At 42.4% G+C, this 22,815-nt stretch overlaps 1 protein-coding gene across 1 annotated transcript in view; it reads left to right on the top strand.

The window, feature by feature from the left end:
• Positions 1–22,815, top strand: part of ADGRL3 (adhesion G protein-coupled receptor L3) — a 707,807-nt gene that overhangs the window by 453,771 nt on the left and 231,221 nt on the right. The window contains exons 9-10 of the mRNA XM_063128914.1: positions 7,248–7,550; positions 9,376–9,479. Of these exons, the coding sequence (XP_062984984.1) occupies positions 7,248–7,550; positions 9,376–9,479 (407 nt within the window). The remainder of the gene's footprint in view (positions 1–7,247; positions 7,551–9,375; positions 9,480–22,815) is intronic.

The raw sequence follows: 22,815 nt of genomic DNA, 5'->3' as shown, positions 1-22,815 counted from the left end.
TGGTTCACGTGCAATATTTTTTTAAAAATCGGGTCAACCGCGGGGCTCAAACTGCGTTTCGGCTTTTCGCCCATAGGATTGCATTGAGGGAAAGAATCGGGGATAACTGGGGGGGGGTTTAAGCTATCGTTCTGAAAATTCTTGTGCACAGAGAGTCGTGGATGGGGGTCATTTTGAGACCACTCTCAACTTTCTGCATCGTACGGGTCGCGGGCTAGAAGTTTTTTAAAAATAGGGTCAACCGCGGGGCTCCGTTTCGGCTTTTCGCCCATAGGATTGCATTGAGGGAAAGAATCGGGGATAACTGGGGGGGGGGTTTAAGCTATCGTTCTGAAAATTCTTGTGCACAGAGAGTCGTGGATGGGGGTCATTTTGAGACCACTCTCAACTTTCTGCGTGCTGTGGTTCACGTGCAATATTTTTTTAAAAATCGGGGTTTGGGTTTTTTTTTTTTATTATTATTATTTTTTTGGAAGCGATGACAGGCACATTCAACTCCCAATCCTGATGAGAATTCATCTCCTCAGAAAGCATCCTCCTCCAATCCCAGCGTTGGAGGGGGGACTAAGGCAGACCCACCCTGAGAACTTTCTGTTTTGTGTCTCTTTGTGGGTTGGCGTTCGTGGAGGGAACACTTACTTAGCTAGTGCTCCTGCTTTGGAGATAGATTAATTTAATATAGGTTTAGTTTGGCGCGTGTGTGTGTTTGTTTGCTTCTTTCTGACTTGTAGCTTAGTTTGCCCTGTGTTTTCCCCTTACTTTGATTTAATATAAACTTTATTTTTGAATTTTGGAGTGTGTGGTTGGGTTGGTTGCCCCCCCCCTTCCCTGTATTAAAGCCTGACTGTTCTGCTTTTGTGAAAGCTTTCTTTTGAAAGCATACACACACTTTTTGTCCCATTTCCCTACATTTATATTCTTAAACATATTTTATTATATTCTTTCACATAGTCCATTAGTATATATTCTCATACATATTATATTAGTATTCATATTTTGTTCTTCTTATAGTAGTGGTTGGTTCTTTTTCCCCCTCCCCTCTCTTAAATCCTGATTGTGTTTCCTTCTATCTTCTATATACCAAATATACCAAAAAAATTGGATTCTCTTTTTCTTCTCTGTGTAACTTCGACGGAGTGGGCTGCTTTTGTCAAGTTCAACAGGCAGCCACAGATTGAGCATTTTGGGGAAAGCATACGCACACCATTTCCCTATTCTTAAACATATTATTATTATATTCTTTGACATAGTCTTAGTAGTCTATTAGTATACATTCTCATACATATTAGTAGTAGTATTCATATTTTGTTCTTCTTATAGTAGTGGTTGTCCCATTTCTTGTCCCATTTCCCTACATTTATTAGTAATATTCTAAAACATATTATTATATTCTTGTAGATATTCTTAGTAGTATATTCTCATACATATTAGTAGTAGTATATTTTATTGTTCTTGTCCCATTTCCCTACATTTAAACATATTATATTCTTCTTATACATATTCTTAGTAGTACCTTATACATAGTATTAGTAGTATTAATATTTTGTTAGTCATCATGAAAAGAGAAAGCAGGCGTGCTGAAAGCAGCAAGGCTCAGTCTGCCAGCAGGGCTTCCTCTCCTCCTGTGAAACTCAAACGGGCAACTCCTTGGCTGACTGCTCCAAAACAGAAGCAGGACAAGCAGCAGGCAGAGCCACTCTCTTCTGCAACTTGTGCCCGGCGTTCTCTTTTTGAGGGTGGGAATGGGAAAAGTGCCCGTTTGCAAGAGGCACGTGGCAGCAGTGCCATTAGAGGAGGAGGAGTATCCCCAACTCCTTCATTCTCCTTTCAGCCCACGAGCCCGCTGATGGACCTAGACGAGGTCCTCAGCACAGTGGAGGGGGGGGAGGAGGAGGAGGCGGTGGGCCTCCAGGATGTGGGGGCTGAGGAGGAGCAGCAGCAGGCCGAGGCTCTCTCCCCAGTCTCATCCCACACCCCTGTTTCTGTGGCAACACCAGAGAGCTCAGGCGGGCAATTGGTGGTGTCACCACAGAAACGAAAGACAAGCATCGTGTGGGACCACTTTGAGTTGGGAGCGGATCCCCGCTTTGCTGTCTGTCGCCACTGCAAACTCAGCCTAAGCAGGGGTTCATCGACAGGGCATTATGGAACCAGCAGCATGAAGATGCATCTTCATAGGCAGCACCAGGCGATCTTGCTGGGGAAAGAGGCGGGCAAGGCGACTGGTTCCAGGGGAAAGCCGAAGGCTGCTGCTGGCACTGCCACTCTAAGCTCTCCATCTCCCATCCCCACAAGGGTTAGGCAGGCAACCCTGCAGGACATGGGGTGGGGGAAGTATTGACCCACAAGATGGCGTTTTCCAATGCCCACCCAGGGTGCTACTGTGTTGGGGCATCTGCCGGGACTGACTCCTCCCCAATACTAGATCTATGACATGTCACTCTGCCTGCCCCTCTGCTAGCCTGTCCTCCTCGGTGACCGACTCGCTGGGATGGTTTGCGTTTGCAATGCGTGACTAACTGCAATGCTGGCTTAGAAACCAGCCATCACTTCCTTGTGCCCCCAGAAATGCCCGCAGCCTGCCTGCCTGCCTGCCCGCCTCCCCCGGGGTGCTGCTGTGGTGGGGCATCTGCCAGGACTGACTCCTCGCCTACTCTGCCTGCCTCTCTGCCCGCCTGGTGCCTGGTTTGCTCCCAATCGTCCTCCTCTGTGCCCCTCAAGGCGTAACTGCTGGCTTAGAAAGAAACAACCAGCCATCTTTGCCTCACTTTGCGCCCACTTATGGGTTGGTTTGCTATGCGTTAGTGCTCAAGCCATCCTTGCGGCACTACAATGCATGCTGCCTGCCTGCTTTCCATTGATGGTGCTATATAAATAAATAATAATAATAATAATAATTCTCCCCTTCCCGCCTTGCAGCGATGGTGTATGTGTCTTGCTTTGACTAAGGGGAGAAGTCCTTCCTGCGCTCACTTAGACTTTATCAAATTCAATAATCCCTTTTTCAAATGTGCCAGAAGATTTAGGGTTATCTCGTGGCATGTTGGGATTGCCTTGGAACTGGCCCCATTGAGCTGTCTGCAATTGCAACTTTAAATCCCTGACATACTGGAGTGTTCAAATTTCAAAAGTTCCCCTAACATCAGGGGATGATGGGATTGCCTTGAAACTTGGTGTCCATGGGGACACATGGGTAAGCTGTCATGGGACCAAAGGATAGGTTTCTAACGTGCAAATTGACGTAGTTGTAGAATGGGACTTGATTTGGGGTGAGTTAAAAAGTTTAAGCCGCGCCAAAAATCAGGGGATGATGGGATTTGCTTGCAACTTGGCGTGCATGTGGACACATGGATAAGCTCTCCTGGTGCCGAGTTTGAGGTTTCTAACATGCAAATTGACGGAGCTATCCCAAGGGGTGTGAATGGGGTGCCCGATTTTCATAAATTCCCCAAAAATCAGGGGATGATGGGATTGCCTTGAAACTTGGCGTGCATGTGGACACGTGGATAAGCTATCATGGTGCTGAGTTTGAGGTTTCTAACGTGCAAATTGACGTAGTTGTAGAATGGGACAATTTGGGGTGAGTTAAGCCATGCCAAAAATCAGGGGATGATGGGATTTGCTTGCAACTTGGCGTGCATGTGGACACATGGATAAGCTCTCCTGGTGCCGAGTTTGAGGTTTCTAACATGCAAATTGACGGAGCTATCCCAAGGGGTGTGAATGGGGTGCCCGATTTTCATAAATTCCCCAAAAATCAGGGGATGATGGGATTGCCTTGAAACTTGGCGTGCATGTGGACACGTGGATAAGCTATCATGGTGCTGAGTTTGAGGTTTCTAACGTGCAAATTGACGGAGCTATCTAAAGGGGTGTGAATTAGGGTTATGGGAGGTGCGTTAGAGGGTAGAGCCGCGCCAAAAATCAGGGGATGATGGGATTTGCTTGCAACTTGGCGTGCATGTGGACACATGGATAAGCTGCCCTGGTGCCGAGTTTGAGGTTTGTAACATGCAAATTGACGGAGCTATCCCAAGGGGTGTGAATGGGGTGCCCGATTTTCAAAAATTCGCCAAAAATCAGGGGATGATGGGATTGCCTTGAAACTTGGCGTGTGTGTGTATACGCCCATGAGGTGTCATGGTGCCAAACGTGAGGTTTCTAACTTCAACGGAAAAAAAGTTGTTTACTTTTTTAGCTTTCAATGCAAGCCTATGGGGGGGCAAAAACGGAGCTCCGGATCCGATCCGGAGCTCCGGGCGGAGCGGAGCGGAAGTGGGCGGAGCGGGGGCGGGGCGGAGCGACCCGCTCCGAAAAATGGCGGATCTGCAAGTGAAGCGGAGCGGGGGGTCCGTGCACACCCCTAGTTTTCATAATAAATCTGTGTGAACCTTCTGGAACCTTCTGGAACCTGTTGGTCTCTCTAGAGATATTGCATGATTTCCTCTCCCACAAACAGGATTGATCTTGTTCAAGGTCCAGCCAGCCAGGATACTTTAAGCCAATCCTGATTCCTGATGAAATATCTCAATTTAATAGACAGATGCTAATACAATTCCATTTCATTACCAGTTTTCTTTTACATTTCCAGCTTAAACTGTTGATTTTTCAGGGGTTGATGTGTGACAGCAAAACAGTTTTGTAAATCAAACAGAGAAGCATTTGTCATAATTACCAAGAACTGAGGCAAGGAAAAGCAGATTGCTCAACATAAGAGGACATGTCAACTTTTAGAATGGAAAAACCAAATCCTAGGAGAAAACTAACTAAATTCTGTATGGTACCCAATTTTCTGGCCAAAATACGCAATATGATTATGTTCTTCTTACTAAAATATTGATTGATTATTTTTGCCATTTGAATAGGTTGATACTTTGGGCCCCAGTGTTTGTATTTGAAAATGGATTCAGCACAAATTATGACTCATGTATATTTTTCCCATTGTACAGAGGAACTATATTTTCCCAGTGAATCACAGTGTTATGTTGGGAATCCCGGAAATGCCTTTTCTCACTTTCACTCTTACTGTGCCTGAGTCTAATTATGCAAGCTTGCTTTAGTTTCCTGATGTGCGTATCTTTTCAGATATACAATGAAGGGTACATTTTTACCTCGCGGTTCAAAATTCAGTGAGCGCAGCCTAAAATCTTTTAGCTCTATCCCAAGCACCAATTGTCATTGTTTTTTTAAAGCTACTTGAACAACATTTTACTCAGTCTCTTTTATGCTTTAAAAGCTACCTGCATCTGTTCATAAAAATCTTTGGATTTAAACTTCAACCATTCATATAATCAAACATGGTAAAATGAGGACTAGAGAATAAAATAGTGACCACAGTGTAAGGATGATAAAATGTTCCCAAGAATTAGCCAGAATGTTTTATCCTGAATGTAAACATGTTAAATTTGATGCAATGGGTGAATTTGTATTCTGTACTATAGAATGTCAAATAAGTTTGCTCAGGTTGGCATTTAATCATAGGTACAGCCAGAGTGAAAAACCATTTATATGTAAATGATTCAGGTGCTTTGTTCTTTTCTAACTAACCAATTAGGCTACTTTTAAATCACGTAAATGAGTAAGTGAAATTTAAAGTACATGCAGTTAGTATGATCATGTATCTTGGGGTCTTTATAAAATTGATTTTTGAGTTATGCTTCAATCTAGTTTTTTTTAATGAAATGAATCTTATCTATTATCCTGCACAGTTTTGGTACATTCCTTAGGGCTGTGGTGATAATTTCAGGTAAAAAAAGATGACGACGACCAGGGAATCACTTCGCTCCACCCCAACAGTGCTGTGCCTTAAATTGGCACATTGGCCAATGTATACCACTGATCTAAGCCCAACCTCACTTTTCTAAGTCAGGATCCCCAATATAAAGTGGATGCAACAGATCCCAGTCTAAATTTGCCTTGAAATTTCCAGGGAAGATGATATTGCCACCACAGTGGGCAGCTTTTCCCAGGGCTGAACTGATCTGACAGTATACCTCAAAGTAGAGAGGGAGCCCTATGTGAAGACTATCCTAGATATGAGTATAAGTATCACACGTGGGAAAATTGTGTTTCCTTACCATCACTTCTCCACCCCTGCTTTTGCCCTCATTACTTCTTTTTTCTTCTGAGAGGGGAAAGAGGAAGTAATCAAAGACCACATGGCCCATTCAGGGGCCGTTTGTATCACACTGCTTTTCCTGCACACAGCAGGAGATCGCTGGACATTCTATTTTTAAAAAAAGTTTGATTAAAAGGGGACTATTTTGTGACAGAAAAATGAACGGAAGGAGTAGGAGGCACACAGGAGGTGGACGTCATCATCTAAAGAACGCGCTCATCCGTAAGTGGGCAGTAGTGAGTGTGCGGTAAAATGCTCATCTGATGAACCTCTAAGAGAGAGAGTGGGAAACAGTCCTCTGTGTTTTTGGCAATAGCCTATTAACATGACAGTGTTTTCTGGAGTATTAATCTCTGGTCACCAAATGCAAAATGAAATTACTTTCAAGGATGAAATGGTACATGCTGGCAGATGGGCCCTGCTAAAATTCAAATGGATGAAGCTCACCAGGCTTCCCATTAAAAAAAACCACTTCCATTGCTTAAGATAAGAAAAGCCTGTTTGTGCTTATTGGAAGGGCTCTAGGTTGTGCCAGGAAAGGGACACAAGCATCACCTGAATGGTCCTGTCCTTCACAATCTCTCTAATATTCATGATGAAAGTTTGCTATGGCTGCGATTTAAACACGTTTGGCTTAGCAAATACTATGGAATTCAGAGAAATTCTGATAATAATAGGGCATGGACCAGCTCGTACTTCTTGAGCCCATTTCATACATTTGATATAACTTCCATGTAGAAAATCATATTGAAATATCTGAAGAGTCATGTGTGCTTTTGCACTATAGGTAGTGAAAAAGCGAATTGGTGAAGCAGCTGCCTGATTGACATGTACGCAGTGGAGAAAATGCCCCTCATGCCATACAAGATACATACATGCATACTTCTTGACATTACATTACATGGATTACCTCTCATTCTACTCCATTTACCATTTGGACTAAGCTATGCAGCCATCAGAACATGAACGCTTTTTGAAAGATAGTAACAGCAGATGGGGAAAATGGTGGGAAGAACTCAATCCTGCTAAAGAGCAGGGCTGCCCTATGCCAAGAAACACCTTTAACAAGGGATTTCTAGAAACCAGGCTGCTAGCATTTTTCTAACTTGCTTTTGCTTTGAATTGATAGCATCAACCTCCGGAGCTATGGGTCTAGGTGGGAGTACCACAAGCACCACAGCCAGAGTTACTACCAGCAGCACTACACGCACGACCACTGCATCAGCTTTGGGCAGAAAGAACAGAAGCACAACTGCACCTTCTCCTGCTTTGGATGTCCCCAAGGAAATGACCACACATTTGCCACCTGCATCTTCCCAGTTGCCTGCAATAGGAGCAGAGAGCTGTGAGACAGTGGAAGCCCGTGAAATCATGTGGTTTAAGACCCGACAAGGACAGGCGGCTAAGCAGCCTTGCCCAAGGGGAACCGTAGGTGAGCCCATAAAATAAATACACTTATTTATAAGGTTTCTGTACCACTCTATATCCTTCCCCTGTGGGGAAGAAGAAGGACCGAGGGGACAGGAGCAGGCAGAAGTAACATCGGGGCCTGCTCCTGCTGGACTCTTCCCCCCCCCCCCACAGGGCAAACTGCCATCTTGGCCCTGTGGGGAAGAAGAAGGACCGAGGGGACAGGAGCAGGCAGAAGTAACATCGGGGCCTGCTCCTGCTGGACTCTTCCCCCCCCCAGGGCAAACTGCCATCTTGGCCCTGTGGGGAAGAAGAAGGACCGAGGGGACAGGAGCAGGCAGAAGTAACATCGGGGCCTGCTCCTGCTGGACTCTTCCCCCCCCCCCCCCCAGGGCAAACTGCCATCTTGGCCCTGTGGGGAAGAAGAAGGACCGAGGGGACAGGAGCAGGCAGAAGTAACATCGGGGCCTGCTCCTGCTGGACTCTCTCTCTCTCTCTCTCTCTCTCTCTCTCTCTCTCTCTCTCTCTCTCTCTTTCTCTTTCTCTCTCCTCCCTCCCTCCCTCCTTGACTCCTTTTCCTTGTGTGTCATGTCTTTATTAGATTGTAAGCCTGAGGGCAGGGACTGTCTTTTTTTGCCAAGTGTAAGCCGCTCCGAGAGCCTTTTTTGGCTGAGGAGCGGGGTATAAGTATGATAAATAAATAAATAAAATGAATAAAATATCCCAGCAGTGACCAATAAAAGGGGAGAAAAATAAGAATAATTGCAATACAGAATTCAAATCTTTAAAATCAGGTTTGTGCCAGTAAAACCATGGCTTGTTAGTCAGGGAAGACTTGTTTAAATCAAAAATGTCTCGGTGGAAAGGGATTCCATGGAAAGGGAGCTGATAGACTTGACTCCGAGTGGATTCCAGATGGACCACAGGTCCATGAGCTATTACCAGGAGTACCTCATCTGGTGACCTCAGTGAGCAGTAAGGGAGAAAGCATGCTCTGAAATATCCTGGTCCCAAGTTGTTTTAAACATTATACAATAATGTTATTAATCTGTTAAGTTATTCAGACAGCTTTTGTTTAATATTGAACAGGTTATCAAATCATGTTTTTGTACATATTTTTAAGACCCTGGTTAGCAAACTGACAGTAAAGCACAATTCCCTGTTTTGGGTGTAACAAGGATCAGTGGATTCAGCTAACCAGGACTGGCAGGTCAAGGAGAGGAGGAGGAGAGAGGGAAGTCAGTAAGTGAACCTAAGATTTGTGCCCTGAAATATACATCTGAACTAGCCTCGAATATACTGTTCATCTTCACAGCTACTTAAGGCAATCTGCTTTCTTTTCCTTGATTTGGTGGTGATGACAGAGATTATTGTAACCTTAAAAAGGGAATCAGTTAAATGCCCTTTTCCTGGAGATAGCTACATAAAAGGTTTTATTTTTCATGAGAAAAGTGTTTGGAACCTATGATATTTTAGCATTGATGTAGAAGATAGTATGTCCATTTCCCTTTGGAACTAATAACTGTAAAGGCTCATCATGTTACTTTTTTTTCTTTCTTTTTTTCTTGCTTGCCTTGCAATGTCTCAATGACAGTGGGAGTTCCTTTTCTAGTCTGGAGATTAGATAGATAGATAGATAGATAGATAGATAGATAGATAGATAGATAGATGGAACCCAATACAAGGAGGCAAATTCAAGACTTTCTGTGCTATTCAGATATTACATAGAAATGACATTTACATTGGAAAGAATAATGGATGAAGCAACCCTAAGAGAGTCACCTGACTGATAAGTAATTCAGGAGGCAGGTAAGATGCATTGTGTCATGCTGTCTTTGTCATTTTAGGTGTTTCAACATTCCTCTGTCTTGCTCCTGGTGGAATCTGGGATCCACAAGGGCCAGACCTCAGCAACTGCTCTTCGCTTTGGGTCAATCATATCACACAGAAGGTATTGTTATATCTGCTATTTCCTTGTGCTCGTATTTTATGCCCATGATCACACTGCACTGTGGTGCTATATAAATGTGACGTTGCTCTGAAATGACCGGAAAAATCATAGCATTCCATTGTATAGTATGGGCCTAAAGTAAAGGCAATGATTACAAACTGAGATGCAAAACTGACAGAAAAGACAGAAGCAGTGAACAGTTCTGATGTCAGAAAGAGAAGGAGGATCAATTTTTGCATGACTTTCCCCTTGTTATATGTAAGATGGCAGTCAAAAATCAAGTAGAAATCGTAGGAGTTGTAAGTCTTCATAATGTCAGAATTATATCATCTCCTTAAGAAAACTCCCTTTACGGCACAATCTTTGCATGGAGTTGTAGGACTTCTTTGGTCTGATCCAACATGGCTCTTCTTACGTTCTTAAAATACTGTAAAATTTTATTATGTTATTTATGTCAGGATTGATGAACATGTTGATTGGAGTATGTGCATAAACACCAGCCACCGTACACATTCACCAGATATTGTAGAGCAGCGGTTCTCAACCTGTGGGTCGGGACCCCTTTGGGGGTCGAACGACCCTTTCACAGGGGTCACCTAAGACCATTGGAAAACACATATTTCCGATGGTCTTAGGAAACTGTATTGACTGAACTATGTCATGTATCATCTTTTGTATTATTAAAGCTATTGTTATGTATTATTTTCATTAGCAAACCATCCCATGACAATGGATCGTGTAGAGAAGAACAAAAATAATTTTATGGTTTGTGGTCACCACAACATGAGGAACTGTATTAAAGGGTCGCGGCATTAGGAAGGTTGAGAACCACTGTCGTAGAGAAATGTGTGCTTGCACTCCCACCTGGAAGAAAGAGACAAGACATAGGTGTTTTTTGAACTAGGGCCACAACGTGATGAATTCTTTACAAGAAGATCTTCAGCAAGGCCAACTAACTTTAGGGGAGTTCATCCCTGCCCCAGGGGCAAGCAGAATATCTCTGCTTGTACCCTACCAGCAACCTTTCGGTTGAGGGAGGTCCTCCCAGATCACTATTAAGGTCAGGCCTCTTAAGTGTTCCTTTCCCTGTCCCCAGGAAAGCCCTCAAGAACAAGTCTAGGTCCCTTTAACCACTACTCATCTTATAAAGCTCTGTGCTCTCAAACAAAATCTCTAGATGAGCAACCTCCCCCGCAAAAAACTTTTTGTACCTTTCTACTGGCTGGCTCTGTCTAGGCATCTGGGGTCACCCTCTGCCCTCCACACACTTGCTCTGCAGAAGGGACTTCCTGGTCCATTTGGAGCTCATTTTTGAAATACCCACATAGAGCAATGATTAATGTCCATGGAAAGCAATTCAGAATTCAGGATTTTAGTTTGATTAGACACATCCAGTACCATATAGCACTGGTAGTATATCCCAAAACAATGGCCTGCCAGAGGAGATTCGTCAACTTGACAGTCTTTTAGAATTTAAAAAAGCAATAAAGACTGATCTATTCCAGCAGGCCTATCCAGTGAAATTTTAGGATGTTTTTATGATGTTTTAATCATGTATGGCATGTTTTAATCCATTTATATCATGTTTTTATACTGTTTGTTTTATACTTTGAATTGTTTTAGTTTTTGTGAACCACCCAGGGAGCTTCGGCTATTGGGCGGTATAAAAATGCAAATAATAATAATAATAATAATAATAATAATAGGCAGCAGCAATAAAGGGAGTTCATGCTCTTTCTAGCCAGGTCTTATTTCATGCACACACACACATCAGTGGTTACAAACATTTAAAAGATCACCCTGCCAATGGAAGTAAACTCCACCAGTATACCCATAAAGGATGTTTTGGGGTGGGGTGGGCAGAGGGACTAAGGCTGAGTGTGAGTATGTCAGTCTTGCAAGTGTGGTGCCCATTGTTGTTATGCACATATTGCTGTGATAGAGTGGGAGACAGACAGACAGAGAGAGAGAGAGAGAAATGTATAACACTCCTGCAGAGTAGTTCAGCATTGTTATCCAGTCTGCTGGTGTGTTGGCTTTTTGTTCTTTAGGGAAATGAAGTTGTGGGGGATTGAAGTTAAAAGCTAGTCAGCAACCTGAAGGAAGGTATATTTAGGATGCAAGTCTATGTACACCAACCTGAGAGTAAGTCTTATTAAGCACAATTGGACTTGTTTCTCAATAGACATGAATAGGATTATTGGCACCACAGTAGAGGCTCCAATAGATAAGGCGATCGAAAGGGTTTCGCCAGTCTTCCTGAAAATTGTACATGCCAGAATCATAAAATCATTGAATAGTAGAGTGGAAGGGACCTATAAGACCATCAAGTGCAACCTCCTTCTCAATGCAGGAATCCACCTTAGAGCATCCCTGACAGATGGCTGTCCAGCTGCATCTTGAATGCCTCTACGGTGGTAGAGCCCCTAGGTAATTGGTTCCATTGCCGTACTGCTCTAACAGTCAGGAATTTTTTCCTGATGTCCAGCCCAAATCTGGCTTCCTGTAGCTTGAGCCCATTATTCCATGTCCTGCACTCTGGGAAAGAAATGCCTATTTTACATGACTGAAAATTTTAGAAAGATTGGTTAAAGATTGAGGAAGAAAGGACACTTAACAGAGGGTGGAAACTCAGTCATACAAAAGTGTTTCTGAAAATGTGTTGGCAACTATTCGTGCCCATCTCTTGTAAAGATACTATAGCCTCCATCTTATAATGATTGCTGTTTTCTTATTACCTTTCTGCTGTAGTTGGTGGAATGGTGGTTTTTTATTATTATTCAATTTACTTTACCACACTACTGCTTTATGGTGGTATTGAAGTGCACTGACAACTGTTGGGGCCCATTGACACATACCATGGACCATTTTCATACCACTTTCATAGTGCAATATCCTGCTTGGTATAGATTAGGCTGAAGAGTTCTCTTTTCTCTTTTTTTAACATGTTTTCCCTTGGCTTTGAGTCCCAAATCAAGATTGGGAGGATAGCTTCCAATTTCCTGACTTTGTAGAGTTTGGACCAAGATGAGAAGGCCTTATCATCTGGTCTTTTAAACCACACTTTTTAATGATTGAATTGTGTTATAAGGCTGCAATCCTTTATGCACATATCTGGGCTGAAGCCCCATTGAACTCAACAATACTTTCTTAGAAACACAGACTATGGAATTCCAAGGGACCTTGGACATCATCTAGTCCCTGCTCAATGCAGGCTCTGCAGTGCAGGATGCAGCAACAGCATCCCTAACAGATGGTCGTCCAGACTCTGCTTTAATATTTTCCACAAATACCAGCCACCTCCTGAGCCAGTCTATTCCACTGATTAGCTTCCCTCACTATTAATAAGTTTCTCCTAAGGTTTAGCCGAAATCTGCTTCCCTGCAACTTCCACCCATTGGTTCTAGTCCTACCCTCAGGAGCAACAGGGAATAAGTTTGCTCCATCTTCTTCACGACATGCTTTCAGATGTCATGTATCATCCCTTAATCTTCTCATTGCCAAACTAAATATACCCATCTCTTTCAACTGTTCCTCATAGGACTTGATTTCCAGACCTTTCACCATCCCATCTTTGTGCATGTTTGTCAATGTCCTTTTTTAAATGTGGTGCCCAGAAATGGACACAGTACTCCAAGTTACCTTGTCGTGGTGCTGGAGCTTGAGCACCTCAAGGATGCCATGAGCTAAGCCGTGAAGGGACACCCAAGACGGGAAGGTCATGGTAGAGAGGTCAGACTAAATACGATCCCTGGGGAAGGTAATGGCAACCCACCCCAGTATTCTTGCCATGAAAACTAAATGGATCAGTACAACCAGAGATATGTCGGTATACCATCGGAAGATGGGACCCCCAGGTCAGAAGATGGTCAAAATGCTACTGGGGAGGAACAGAGGATAAACATCAACACACCATAGGAACCTGGAATGTAAGATCTATGAGCCAGGGCAAATTGGATGTGGTTATTGGTGAGATGTCAAGATTAAATATAGATATATTGGGTGTCAGTGAACTGAAATGGACTGGAATGGGCCACTTCACATCAGATCACCACCAGATCTACTACTGTGGACAAGAGGAGCACAGAAGAAATGGAGTAGCCTTCATAATTAATAACAAAGTGGCTAAAGCAGTGCTTGGATACAATCCAAAAAATGATAGAATGATCTCAATTCAAATTCAGGGTAAGCCATTTAACATCACAGTGATCCAAATATATGCCCCAACCACAGATGCTGAAGAAGCAGAAGTAGATCAGTTCTATGAAGATCTGCAGCACCTACTGGATAATACACCAAAAAGAGATGTTATTTTTGTTACAGGAGACTGGAACGATAAGGTGGGCAGTCAAATGACATCTGGAATTACAGGTAAGCATGGTCTAGGAGAACAAAATGAAGCGGGACATAGGCTGATAGAATTCTTCCAGGACAAATCACTGTGCATAACAAACACTCTCTTCCAACAACCTAAAAGACGGCTTTATACATGGACTTCACCAGATGGCTGACACCGAAATCAGATTGACGACATCCTTTGCAGCCAAAGGTGGCGGACATCTATACAGACAGTAAAAACAAGACCTGGAGCTGACTGTAGTTCAGATCACGAACTTCTTATTGCACAATTTAGAATCAAACTAAAGAGAATAGGGAAGACCCACAGATCAGTTAGATATGAGCTCACTAATATTCCTAATGAATATGCAGTGGAAGTGAAGAATAGATTTAAGGGACTAGATTTAGTAGATAGGGTCCCGGAAGAACTATGGACAGAAGTTCGCAACATTGTCCAAGAGGTGGCAACAAAAAATATCCCAAAGAAAAAGAAAACCAAGAAGGCAAGATGGCTGTCTGCTGAGACACTGGAAGTAGCCCAAGAAAGAAGGAAAGCAAAAGGCAACAGTGATAGGGGGAGATATGCCCAATTAAATGCAAAATTCCAGAGGTTAGCCAGAAGAGATAAGGAATTATTTTTAAACAAGCAATGTGCGGAAGTGGAAGAAGACAATAAAATAAGAAGGACAAGAGACCTCTTCCAGAAAATTAGAAACATCGAAGGTAAATTCCAGGCAAAAATGGGTATTATCAAAAACAAAGATGGCAAGGACCTAACAGAAACAGAAGAGATCAAGAAAAGGTGGCAAGAATATACGGAAGATCTGTATAGGAAGGATAAAAATATCGAGGATAGGTCAGACGGTGTGGTCAGTGAGTTAGAGTCAGACATCCTGAAGAGTGAGGTTGAATGGGCCTTAAGAAGCATTGCTAATAACAAGGCAGCAGGAGACGACGGTATCCCAGCTGAACTGTTTAAAATATTGCAAGATGATGCTGTCAAGGTGATGCATGCCATATGCCAGCAAATTTGGAAAACACAAGAATGGCCATCAGACTGGAAAAAATCAAGTTATATCCCCATACCAAAAAAGGGAAACACTAAAGAATGTTCAAACTATCGGACAGTGGCACTTATTTCACATGCCAGTAAAGTAATGCTCAAGATCCTGCAAGGTAGACTTCAGCAATTCATGGAGCGAGAATTGCCAGATGTACAAGCTGGGTTTAGAAAAGGCAGAGGAACTAGAGACCAAATTGCCAATATACGCTGGTTAATGGAGAAAGCCAGGGAGTTCCAGAAAAACATCTATTTCTGTTTTATTGACTATTCTAAAGCCTTTGACTGTGTGGATCACAACAAACTGTGGCAAGTTCTTGGTGGTATGGGGATACCAAGTCATCTTGTCTGCCTCCTGAGGAATCTGTATAACGAACAAATAGCAACTGTAAGAACAGACCATGGAACAACGAACTGGTTTAAGATTGGGAAAGGAGTAGGGCAGGGTTGTATACTCTCACCTTACCTATTCAACTTGTATGCAGAACACATCATGCGACGTGCTGGGCTTGACGAATCCAAGGCTGGAGTTAAAATCGCAGGAAGAAACATTAACAATCTCAGATATGCAGATGACACCACTTTGATGGCTGAAAGCGAGGAGGAGCTGAGGAGCCTTATGACAAAGGTGAAAGAAGAAAGTGCAAAAGCTGGGTTGCAGTTAAACCTCAAAAAAGCCAAGATTATGGTAACCAGCTTGATTGGTAACTGGCAAATAGAGGGAGAAAACATGGAGGCAGTGACAGACTTTGTATTTCTGGGCGCAAAGATTAATGCAGACGCTGACAAATGACAAATCTTGATAAAATAGTTAAGAGCAGAGACACCACACTGACAACAAAGGTCCGCATAGTTAAAGCAATGGTATTCCCCGTAGTAACCTATGGCTGCGAGAGCTGGACCATAAGGAAAGCTGAGCGAAGGAAGATAGATGCTTTTGAACTGTGGTGTTGGAGGAAAATTCTGAGAGTGCCTTGGACTGCAAGAAGATCAAACCAGTCCATACTCCAGGAAATAAAGCCAGACTGCTCACTTGAGGGAATGGTAGTAAAGGCAAAACTGAAGTATTTTGGCCACATAATGAGAAGACAGGATCCCCTGGAAAAGAGGCTGATGCTAGGGAAAGTGGAAGGCAAAAGGAAGAGGGGCCGACCAAGGGCAAGATGGATGGATGATATTCTGGAGGTGACAGACTTGACCTTGGGGGAGCTGAGGGTGGCAACGGCCGACAGAAAGCTCTGGCGTGGGCTGGTCCATGAAGTCACGAAGAGTCGGAAACGACTGAACGAATAAACAACAACAACAAAGTGTGGAACTATTACTTTCCATGGGACATTATGCTTCTGCATCAGCTTTTTTAGAAGCAATACTACTGCACTGCTGGCTCTTATTCAGCTTGTGATCTATTAAGGGTGCAATCCTATGCATGTTTAGACAGAAAAAAGTCCTACAACTTCCAGCATTCCCCAGCCAGCATGGCTTGATGTGGAATGCTGGGATTTATAGCACTTTTTTCTGTCTATCCCTGCATAGAATTGTGCCCTAAGGCACTTAGGGTCTTTTCACAAATACTGTCACTAAGCCAGATTTCCCCATCCTATACCTGTGCCTTTGATTATTATTTTTATGTACTTGAATACAGACTTTGTATTTATCTCTATTGAATTTAATCTTCATGGTTTCAGCCCAGTGTTCTAGCATTTAAAGGTCCTTTTGGATCTTGATCTTGTCTTCTAGCTATCCCTCTTGCAGATGTGTTAAGAATCCTTCTACACCTTCATCCAAACTATTTATTAAAATATTGAACAGCACAGGGCCCTGCAGCACTCGAACACCCTCCAGGAGGATGCTGGAAATAAGGCGGGATATTAATGCAATAAATAAATAATAAGGGAGAGCCTCAATCAGTACTGGCATGTATCCTGTGTCAGAAATCTTAGGAAAAGCCCAGGCTGCTTGTATGGGCCCTGCATTCCCTCCCTACCAGACTTCGCCAGATGCCTTCGTCTAGGCTGTGCATTGCAACTAAACTGCACTCATTACTCACCCCCATGTTACCTGTCTGTCCATCCATCCTGCTTTGGCTGGAACAGACTCAATGTTAGGGCAAATAGGAACTGGTGACGATGGTGGTGAGAAGGTAGATTTACTGAAGAACAGGGCCCATTGAAAGAGCCTTATCTAAGGGCCTTCAAAACTCTCAAATACCCTTGACACTACCAACTATCAGGAGAAAACTGGGGAAGCTGACAATGCTGCTGGAGATGCTGAAAGCTCTACATCTAAGCCAGCCACGTCTGTTGGAGTGTCAGATCACAAGGGTGTTATGAAACCAGCTTCTAAATTAATCAAGCAAGGTCCAAAAGACAGCACTTTTGAATAGTTTCATCAAAATGGCCAATGCTATGTTAGGTGTAGAGCATATTTCAGTTTATTTTAATTTTTTATTAAATTTTTTATTATTAACAAAGGAAAAATAAAACATAGTACATAAACACAAAATTACATTTGTATCATATATTCAAGCTTAATCTATTAAACATAATCATACTCAACATAAAAGTGCACCCCCCACCTCGGGATCTCATTCCTGTTTCCAAAAACTCATAGCTTCTTCTGTTGGTGGTTTCCCGCTTCCCTTAGAAAACACAAATACTAGGAACTTTTTCCAGATTCCCTCAAAATCATTCATTTTTACTATACCTCTTTTCACTTTAATATTACATGTCAATTTATCATTAATAGTAATATCCCACACTTCTTTATACCACTCTTCAATACAATAATCACCTTGAATCTTCCATTTCCTAGCTACGATTAACCTTGCAGCTGTCAGCAGATTCGTTATCAGTTCCTTAATTTCTTTACTACATTTAAGATCTTCTTGCAGTGAGAGTAATGCAACTCTTGGTGTATCTTCTATTTTCGTTCCAACAATCTGCTCAATCTCGAAGAACACCATCTTCCACAACTTTTGCACATATTTACAATCCCACCACATATGTAAGTACGTTCCTTTTTCACCACAGCCCCTCCAACAATCTGCTGAATACTGATTATTGATCTTGTTTAATCTAACCGGAGTTAGGTACCACCTCCATAAAATTTTATAATAATTCTCCTTTATTCTTACTGACATATTTCTCAACACTCTCTGTCTCCATAGTCCTTCCCAACTCTGCTGTCCTATCTGTATCTTCAAATCTGTCTCCCAAACCGATTTTCCTACACTATCGAGCAATCCTTTCTCAGTTAATATATTGTATAACTGACTCATTAAACCTTTTGTCCCTATATTTTGTCCCTTATCAATTTCTTTTTTATCAATCAATTTCTCAAACTTCATCATCTCTCTACACTCTAGAGCATATTTCAAGTTTCTACAAATCTACAAATATGTAGAGCATATTTCAAGTTTCCTTTCTTAGTAAAATTGTTTTTAAAAAGTACTGAAATGTTCCCCATTGCCAAAGAATGTGGGAGTATTTACAGGAATTAGTAACTTCAGAAGCATCTGGAACAATTCTAGCACAGCAAAACCATTAAAGAGCTCCAGTGGTCAACTTCAACACCTGTGGAAATGATACCAGTTTCCTCTATGGGAAAAGCAATCTCTAAGGCCAGTGAAAAACGAGCAGGCAAAATTAGTGTCCTCCTGCACGCTTATGGATATGCAAAGAAACTGACTCTGACTGTGTATTCATTTCCTACAAAAGTAGTTATAAGTTAGCATCTGTTTTTTCCTATAACAGTGCAGAATGGGTATATAGGGCTGGAATAGATTTTCAGCACTTGAGTCCAAATGCCCACAAAGAATTTATGCAGTGCATTTGAAAGTCAGTCTTAGCACGAAATCAGCTGAAGACATAGTGGTGCTGCCCCTGAAGTGTGATGGTGCTGTGCACTGAACCAGAACTGACAAAATTCATATAATAGTGAAAGTCATTCCAAAATCTGGGAATGAAAAGCACTACTTTCTAAATACAGGTGAACCCTGCAGGTGGAACATAAAGGCATGCTGGATGCAGTTGAATATGCCTACAGCACAGCAAGACAGTTAGACCTGCAGCAGCTAGGCACGTTTTCATGCATGTATCCTCCTTGGTGAGAGATGGAGTATTTATCATCTTAGGCAAGAAGTTTGGTTTGTTGGCTCTCTGCCAATCCAAAATGAGGGATAATGATCAAGAATATCTATCCCACTGCTGAAGTTTTGGTGTGGAGTCCACTAGTGAAATCTCGTATGGAAATCAACAAATAACTTAGTCAGCAAAATTGGACGAATGTTCCAGCAGCTTGTAGGGCTCAGCACATATTTCTGCACATCAGGGCTCAGATCCAGAGAACCTTGGGACATTGCAGAAGCCAAAAACTGCTGTCTACTTACACTTCCCAAGCTTTTTGAAGCCAAGACAGTTTTCCTTCTCACTACTGCATTCAGTCCTAGTGTCTTGGCATTCCCTAGTCCTCTTCATGAAGAAGTCTGAGGAGAAGGTAGCATGTAGCTTTCTTGCATTCCTCTTTGATGAAGATAAGCTCTTATGTCTGTCTTTTCTGGCTGATGTACTTAAAGTCTTCAGAAGCAGCTGCAAGGAGATGGGGTCACCATCTTCAATATAGAGAAGCTAGTCATATTGGTAAAACCAAAGCTATTGGCATTGAAAGAACAGTATTTACTTGCTAGGTGGGTCAAGGCTTTCTATGATGCAGCTGCTACACAGCCAGATGGAACAATGAGGCTGAAAGGAATTTAGGTGGGACCAAAGCACAAGAAGAGATGCAAGAAACACCACCAGTCTGTATGTGACAGGAGTGATGTTGGCACTGCCTATAATGAAGTAGTTGATTCTCTGGCTGAGTTCTTGAATCAATGCTTTGAAGTTCATACTGATCTGTTGCTGATTATGAAGACTTTTGCCACCTTACAACCTTCACTAGACCTGCAAGCAGTTCACAAGGTGCTAGGTACAGACTTCGATCTGGCAGAACTCTCACTAGAATATGAAGAGATGTTTCAACTTGACAGCATCAATGATGCTGAGCCTCATAGTAGTGATACTGAAAGTCACATCAGCACAAGTGTCACGAAGTCCAAAACCAGAAACAAACTCTCAGCTGAATCAGAAAATGAATATACCTCTACATCTAACACAATATGCCATATGGAATCCTGGGGCATCAGCACTCCTACAGATGACTAAATCAGAGCACAGAACCCAAGACACAGAGCTAAAGCAAGAGAGCAGATGTGGCTTAATGGAATTTTCTCAGAAGCCTCCAAGTAACACTGCTCATCCCACCCAGTCCCAGGTAGTGGTGATCTGACCACCTTTTAAAAATGGAAATTCTGATGGAATGGGTGTAGTGTGAGAGTTGGCATGGCACATAGCACAATTATGTAGTCTTCTTCTTTGTGTTTGTACTGCTATGGGCCACTGTTGTATACCTACATATACTGTTGATATGTACATGAGTAATAAATTCTTTTGACTTGATCCCAATATATGATTAGTATAAGGTTATGAAAGTTGAAAGGAAACTATAATCATCTTATTCTTTTCTTTTCTTTTCTTTTAAGAAACAACATTGTTCCTTCTTAAAGTCTATATTCCCAATGGCATAAAACACTAGTTTCCACTGCACAATTTTTTTCCAACTGCACAAAATGTGAACAAACCTGCATATTAGAATAAACGCTGTTCTAAATGGGTAGCACAGTAAATACTTTGATCAAGACTGCAATACCTACCTTCACAAATCCCATGCTCTTTTATATCTGATAAAGCAACTTCCAGAGTGACAGGTGATGCCCAACTTTGAGGGGTCCTCAGATTGAGGAATTGGGTTACCCATTGCTCCAGAAAACTACGCCAGTTTCTCTCCTGCTACAGCATGCAGAGCGCTACCTGCCTCATGCCTTGCTTTGAGATATCTTCAGAGTGAGGCTTCAAGCAGGTGGGCTCTCTGGGAAGCCCCATTGGCTTCTGAGGAGAACAAGTAAGAACAGAGGCCAAAAAACACCCAACTGCATACACTGAATACAGTTAAACACTTAACAAAAGAACATGAGATTCTATGTATGCTCCTACACTTATAAATTATTATACCAAATACGAATTAAAGTTGCAAAAGTATTTAAAGCAGAAAGTGTTTAAAGCAAAGTAGCCAGTTATATTAACACTCAAAGTAATATGTCATAAACATAACAAATTGCATTTACACATAACAGAATTCCTATACATTAAATGGAATAAACTCCTTGTTGTGTTCATGTGTTTTTGATATACAAAAGAAGTAACGTTCTTGTTATGATAGGAGTCCGTTAAGTTAATCCTGTTTCATCTTGTATGATTTCTTCTGATAAACCTTCAGATAAGTAATCTCATCATCGCCGCGTGCTATCATGCTGTGCGGGAGTAGCCTCAAGCTAATGGTTCCCAAAACTATTTTCTATTTCGTTTAGAGATACCCTCCACAGAGAATGTTGTCTTAATCACCACCTTACAATTCCATGAGCCTCAAACAGCGAAAATTATTATGTTGAACAGGTCAACACTAGCTCTCCAGAGCACCTATCCAACCAAAATGCCTTGCTATGAGGAGGTCCTAACTCAGACTAAGGCATTGGTGGGCCCTGGAGATCACCTGTGCTGCCGTGGCCCAGGCAGTCTCCAGGGCCTACATCCCCACCCATGAGGAAGAACCCCTCAGAGCGAGGCCTTGAGAGAGAGGTGGTGAGTATTCCACTGCTGCCAGGGTGGAAAGAGAGCCGGTGGCAGTGGCTACTGCTATCATCATTGTCAACATGGGGGTGGGGAGAGGAGAAAAGAGAGGGTGGCAGCATATTTCCCCCCTCAAGTGGTGAGAGATCTCATGCCAGTCCTGGTCACTGCTTATTTTGTATACAGTGTGTTTAAAGTGTAATTGAGTTGTCATAGAATCATAGAATAGCAGAGTTGGAAGGGGTTTACAAGGCCATCAAGTCCAACCCCCTGCTCAATGCAGGAATCCACCCTAAAGCATCCCTGACAGTGGGTTGTCCAGCTGCCTCTTGAAGGCCTCTAGTGTGGGAGAGCCCACACTCGTAGACTGTACTTTTTACATGTTACAGCCACTTCCCCTCCACAGCTGATAATTTCTTAGTGTTTAAGATGCTGCAGGACTCTTTGTTGTTCATAGCGGACATAGTCTTCCAAATAAAGTTTGGAATACCCTATGAGTGGTTCTTTCTACCTTTGACATTTTCTGTTGATGAGTCTCCCGCTGCAGCCCTCTACACTGCTAAAGAAGCCTGCTGCATTTCAAATCGAAAACTGATGCCTCTTCAGCAATGCAAATGGCAAAATGAACTGCATTTATCTTGTTCACAACCCATATCAAATGGTATCAGTTTAATTGGGGTCACACCATTTCCCATGAATCCTGATGCATTACACTCCAAGCCTATTTGAATGATTAAAGTCGTTGGACTTCAGCTTAGCGTTTCACATGCTATGTTGTTTAATATTTGAATGAATTCTCTTAGCTCTGCCTGGTCTTCCAATAATTTCCATTCCCATTGCCTCATTCTTGCTTTCATTTATGACTCAATTGAGATGATGAGAGATCGCTAGAACTTCAGGCAAAATACTTATTACATATTTGTGCTAGAGTCAGATAACGTTAAATCTTCTTCCCATCCTTGGTAAATTCTGGCTGCACTTGTTATCATCTAGGATTTTAAAAATAACATTTTTTATTACTTTAAACCCTAATTTTTATATAATTTCTAATGGAGACAGGGGTGAATATGGTAGCAGAAGGCACAATTTTGAAATGTCCATTTCTTTTTTATCTTGCACATCCTGCTTTTGTGCATCTCCGTTTCAGATTTTTTTTTTTTACCAGAACAGGTTTTTGTCTCCCCCTTCCCCCAGATGAAGCAATGAAAGTGAAAGA

Source organism: Elgaria multicarinata, chromosome 6 (assembly GCF_023053635.1).
Source record: "Elgaria multicarinata webbii isolate HBS135686 ecotype San Diego chromosome 6, rElgMul1.1.pri, whole genome shotgun sequence".
Classification (NCBI taxonomy): domain Eukaryota; kingdom Metazoa; phylum Chordata; class Lepidosauria; order Squamata; family Anguidae; genus Elgaria; species Elgaria multicarinata.
The sequence above is the reverse complement of the archived record's forward strand: the minus strand, read 5'-3'. Positions and strand labels throughout refer to the sequence as shown.